General features: G+C 54.3%; 1 protein-coding gene across 1 annotated transcript; it reads right to left on the reverse strand.

The window, feature by feature from the left end:
• Positions 1 to 937: 937 nt before the first annotated feature.
• LOC136451360 (uncharacterized) lies at positions 938 to 1681 on the reverse strand. Its single transcript, XM_066452068.1, has one exon. It carries the CDS (start codon positions 1508 to 1510, stop codon positions 1223 to 1225), a length of 288 nt encoding a protein of 95 aa, XP_066308165.1. The 5' UTR covers positions 1511 to 1681; the 3' UTR covers positions 938 to 1222.
• Positions 1682 to 5782: the final 4101 nt, after the last annotated feature.

Here is a 5782-nt window from a genome sequence, read left to right on the forward strand (position 1 = left end):
TTCGATACAACATCGATTGATGTTGCCGTACCTTCCGCCCGTTGACGCAATTCACCAAACGCTTGGTCCGCACTCGTCTGCCATGATCCCAGTCGCGTTCAAGGAGTCCAACGAATTCTGCATCATATTCTGGAATCCCGCGAACTGCTTCATCATGATCTCGAACTGCCCCGCCAACTCCACCGTCTTCGCCATATCCTGCTACAGCTTACTCGGTCCACGCTTTGGCGCCAGCCTTGCCAATTCTCCCGATGAAATCGCAGGCACAAACCGTGATCGATCACCGACACGCTCAACCTCGGCTCGGACCTACAAACTCGAGCGATTCCCCACCGAAATGAGGAAAAGCGAAGTTCAGCCGATGGGGATTACAAGCGCGATCAAGGAGAACCGAACCACGACGCCTTGGGTACCAGTTGTAACGATAATCGAAGAGTTGGACAGAATCAAAGGGAGAATATCATAGAATTTGGGATTGATAGCATGAACAGCAAGTAGTCTGGGAATACAGAGGGAAGATTCAGAAGTTCAGGTTCAGAGTTCTATTCATGCCCCTCAGCGGTTACAAGTCGGTGATGACAGCTAAGCACACGGGCCCACACACTAACCGACTAGGCTAGTGACCAATACAGACAGGGTTCCACCTGTCATGCAACACTACTCACTCAACCGCCTTTAGCCTGTTGCCGGACACCCAGCTGTATCCCGCGCCTTCCTCCTTCAGTATCCTGACATATGTTCTGATCGTCTTGAACGTACAAGGTCCTGCAGATCATGCTGGGAAGCGTACGCCCGCATGCCTTTCTTGCTGACCACCTAACGTCAAGCATGAGATGAGCATGAAAGCACATTTATTTGAGTAGTACACACACGCATAACCAATGGAAATTTAAGTATACACATATAAACCGGCCGGCACATTATTACACAAGGCAAAGAGCGTACACGTACTACGTATAGCATTAATATACAAGCTCGTTATCTGTTGAGTAGTCCTCGATCACATATGCCGATCACGTCACAGCAAACAAGACCTGGAGCTCAAAGCTATAGTAGACTACTAGTAGATACTAGTAGGCAGTGATGAGCTAGTAGTGCAAAACCAACTAGTAGGAGCTTAAGGAAACTAGTAGGTAGGTGTGTCTCGATGGATCTCTAGCTAGATGCCGTAGAGAAGGCAAACTGGTGGTCAGCTATAAATAGATGGATGGATCATCGATGGCTAATGGTTGTTGTTGCCGCCACCGCCCCAGAGGAAGGCTCCCATGGCGAAGGTGCGCTTGTGGTGGACGGTGCCGGCGGCGGGCAGGCCGTACTCGGAGAGGAGGCGGTCGAGCTGCCACTCGGGCATGGCCTCGTAGTCCTCCCGGCTGTACCTCGGGTAGTGCAGCGGCATCTGGAAGTAGTGCCCGCACCCGCCCGCCGCCTGCTGCTGCTTGTTCGGCAGCTCCCTCTTCCCGCCGCCGTACCTCGCCGCCTCCTGGCCGCCGTTCGCCGCCATCGTCTCCATGGCTCTAGTATGTGTCAACGGATCTCTCTGTCACTTTTTTGGTTGGTCTATGCGATTATCTCGGTGGGATCTTGGAGAGAGAGAGAGAGAGAGAGAGAGATCGCCGGCCGACTGGAGGTGGAGGCTCGAAGCAATCGAGCTGGCTGGCTGGCCAGGGGAAACGGAGCAGGCGGTGGTCGGCTTTTATAGTGCCGTGCGTGCCTCCTCGCGGCTCGCTGGAAATATCCCAGGGTCGAGCAGAGCAGGCTGTCTCAGCTAGCTCTCACGACTTCACGAGAAAGAAATGCAGCCGGCGGCCAGCTACCGACTTGAGCCGCACGCTGTCTCGGAGCGGAGGACGCGTGAAAGAGACGCGCGCGCGTGTACATGGGCGGGCCGCGGGCAACTCGGCACGGTGCATTTGCGATGCGATGCGATGCCTTCCAGTCCATGCATCGCCAGGACAGTTGGTGACGGGTGGTAAGTGTGGCTCTGCTGCTTGCCTCTTTAACGCAGCGGCAGAGGTGGCCACCAGGTGGACGGCGGACGGCGCGCGCCCGTGCACCGGGCGCCGACGGCGGTTAGTTGGCGATTCGGCACCCGCGCGCTACCGCTAGCGTTGCGTCGTGCATGTCAACGCGTGCACGCCGGTTGACCGCGGACCGCGCCAGGGAAGGGAAAAAGCGGTGCGCTTTTTGGGCTGGTGATGGGGGCGTCAGGGGTGACGCGGACCAGACCCGTGGTGGTGGGCGGCCAGCGCCCGCAGGCCGCATCTCGGTCGATCGGGGGGCTCGGGGCGTTGCGAGGGTCACGTCGTCCACGTGACGCGACGGCGAGGCTCCCCGCCCCGGTCCAGCCTTCCCCTGCTACCTGCTACCTGCGGGCTGCGGCGGCAGAGCAGCGCGCGCGCGAGCGTCACCCGCCACCGCCATGCATGGTGATGGAGTGATGGATCCAGGAGCGGCCAGCGTAGCGTGCACGCGGTCGCCCCGCGGTGGCGACCTGAAAGGTGAGTGAGTGGTGGGTGAGTGACTGGCGTGCCGCAGGTGCTGTGGCCCTGTTCAGCTGGCTCGAAAAACGGCAGATGCGGATGCTGATTTGTTGTGAGAGAAAAACACTATTATTTCGCTGAAATGGTACAGATAAGTTAACAGGGGCGGCGTCGTGGCCCAACACAACCAACAGTGCAGGTACGGTGCAGGCATGGCCTGGGGTAGTTGTGGTTCGGACTCGCTCCACTGCTCCAGAGTCCAGAGTCAGGTGGCGTGGCCGTGGTTACCACTTGCCAGACGGCCGGCGACGACACACGACCAATGCAATGCAATGCACTTGTACGCTACGGTCAGTAGCGCAACCTCGGTCCCGAGTTTTCCACGGCCTAGATCCAAACTATAACTCGAGGCCCTTTGGTATAACAAGCACTTCAAATCGCAATTTATTTAGAGTGAATAATGAGACCAAGTACAACGGCAAATTATTTAGAGTGAATAATGAGACCAAGTACAAAGTATTAGACCGAGTAGGGTTAGTCTTTAGGCCAACAATGGAGAACAGTCTATTAGACAATTCACAAAATTACAATTTAGATCAACTCATGTAGGGCTGTGAACTACTACATAATCTATCTTCACCGCCGCCACATGTAACTTGCGACCATGCGGCTAGCTGGTGGGGTTTTCTTGGGATTAAAACAAAAAAAATTAGCTAATTTTTTTACCTGATTTTGGAATTTCTGGAAATCATAATCATCGTCGGCTGGTAACTCGAACCGGCGGTGGTAGCCTCGGTGATGACCATTCTTATCACCAACAACTTCCATCGCCGAGGGGCCAAAACCGGTGGTGATGAAGATTATGTAGTAGTGGTGCTATATATTTGTTTCCTAATGGATGGATTCTCAATTAAGAATTTAGAAATTACAATGAGGAAAAGAGAAACTGCGGTGTGCTTGCTTCAGCCTTTGTATAGAGTCACACCCTACGAGGCCACGAAGTCGCTCGCTTGCATGAAGTCACGCTTCACGGAGTCGGCTCTCAACAGGTTAGGGCAATCGGCGAACCGCGACACGATTGGAATCTTGAGAATGTCAGGCGTCATGACTTGCTTCATGCAACGTGGCTCGGGCGATTTCAATTGGCGATGCTTCTCAATGTTGGGTTGCCGCATTCATGAATTTTAGAGTTTTTAGACCATATGCCAAGCACTAGAGTACTAGTATTATATATATGATTGGGAAGATACCCCTTCATTTTGGTGGCCTAGAGCGGACGCTCCGCCGCCCCATCCCTAGGAGTAAGACCAACCTGTTAATGGTGGTGGAGCATCGAACGTGGATTTAATACCCATATGGGTATGTACCCATCCTGTTCATTGCCATCCATCCATACTTGAAGATTTGGGAGCTACTTTAATAAAGTACTGATGAACCCAGTCGCTTAATTAATGATGCTATAGCCCCCACGCACAATTATCTCTACTGCTGTTTATCTTCTCCAAATACATGTTCTTCTTCAACCAGCTGTGTCAACCCGCCCCTACCTCCATCCTCTACCACTGCTCCCCCCCCCCCCCCCCCCCCCCCCCCCCCCCGGTCGTCCACCTGTTACACCATCGGTGTTACACCGTAAATCATTTACTAAAATATGCCATGAGCTTCATGTTTATGTATTGATGCATGTGATAAAGTGTGTAGATCAATTTCTGTAACTCGAAACGATCAACTAAAATGCGAAACGAAAGTTGATTCGATAGTCATGTTGTATCACTTAGGGTTTAAAACTAATTTTTATTAAGCAAAAATGCTATAGAACATATATGTATCACCTTCATAAAGTTGGAAGTACAAACTTTGTAGATGACAGTGAAATACTTACGGTCGAAAAATGATATTACTATGTAATATTTTCACTAGCTTAGAAATCGCAAATGGAAACCAAATTCAGCTAAAAAACTTAGAAATTTTCAAGTCTGTCAACAGCTAGACATGGATATGTTTAGCAATTTATTGTGAGAGATTGGATTAAAGGGTGGTGTAGTGTTATAGCTCGATTTAGTAGTCTCATGTGCCATCTTGAGCATGGTGAAGATGGTTTAGGCCTTAAAGCAATCGTTTGGTCGTGTTGAACGCTTTAAAATTCGTGTGTGTCACTGTCTCGGGTTGATTGGCGCCGGGTGCGCGATCACCGCGCGACCTTCTCACGCCGCGCACTTGGCCGCGTCCCGCGCGGTCAACCGTGCCACCACGCTTGGCCGATCGAGCAGCCTAGGCTTGGCCGAGGCCGGCCGCAGCGAGCCGCTGGCCCCGTGCCCTTGCTGCTCTGCCTCATGCTGCAGTCTTGGGTGCTGCCGTAGGCCGCACTACGCTGCCGTCGCGTCCGTTGCACCTCTGCGCTGCTTGTCGGTCCTATGCGTGTCGTCTCTGATGCGCACACGTGTGCGAGCCACCGTCGCCATGCGATTTAAGGCGCTGTGGCCGCGCAGGGCCACGTCGGTCGAGCGCGCGCGCCTGTCGGCTAGCGTCGGCGCGTGGGCCTCCTGTTCCTACCGCTCGTGTCCCACCAGGGCAAGGACGAGCTGAGCCCACCTGTCAGCACCGTCTCTCTCTTTCCCTCTTCTCCCTCTGTTTTCCGCCGCCGTCGCATCGCAGTCACGGTGAAGCCAGAGAGCGAGCACCTCTCATCAATTCCTCGTGCTCGTGTCTCTGCCTTCACGCCCCCTCTCCAGCTGACCCCACCCCACCTTGACTCGCGTCACGCCAAGCTCCAATTTTGGAGCTTTGCCTTGCCGCCGTGTCGTTAAGGCCCGTCATCCGCCCGCGCCATGGCTAGCCTCCACCACTTCACCCCGCGCTAATTCCTCTACACCACTAGCTCGCCTTGGCTCCCTCTTCGTCGTGCGCACGCTAGTCGCAACTCTAGTGCCGCCTCCTCGCCGCTGACGCGACCATGCCTTTACGGTCCGCCGTTCACCTCACAGTGCGCACGTGGCTAGCTTTGCTCGGGTCATCTCCGACCAAGTTGGCTTCTCGGTAAGGTCACCGGTGAGTTGTCGTTGCTCACCCGCTACCCCTACCGCCTTGTTGTTGCTGCGGCTCACCTGAACGCCATCACCATTGCCGCAGGGTGCCCACCGTCGTGGAGAGGTCCTTCTACTGGTGTCTCGGCTTGTGCAACCACCGCCCATCGTCTCACGTCGAATCCTAGGTGAGCGTCGTCCTTGTAGATAGGTCAGTGTGGTTCTCGTGTGACCGACGTAAGCGCCAGTGCCACCGCTCGCCGCGACAGAGCGCGCGGG

This window comes from Miscanthus floridulus, chromosome 5 (genome assembly GCF_019320115.1).
Source record: "Miscanthus floridulus cultivar M001 chromosome 5, ASM1932011v1, whole genome shotgun sequence".
Classification (NCBI taxonomy): Eukaryota; Viridiplantae; Streptophyta; class Magnoliopsida; order Poales; family Poaceae; genus Miscanthus; species Miscanthus floridulus.

What these genes read in the sequence shown, in the direction of transcription:
- LOC136451360 (XM_066452068.1), bottom strand. Translation starts at nt 1,510, where the DNA reads ATGGAGACGATGGCGGCGAACGGCGGCCAGGAGGCGGCGAGGTACGGC.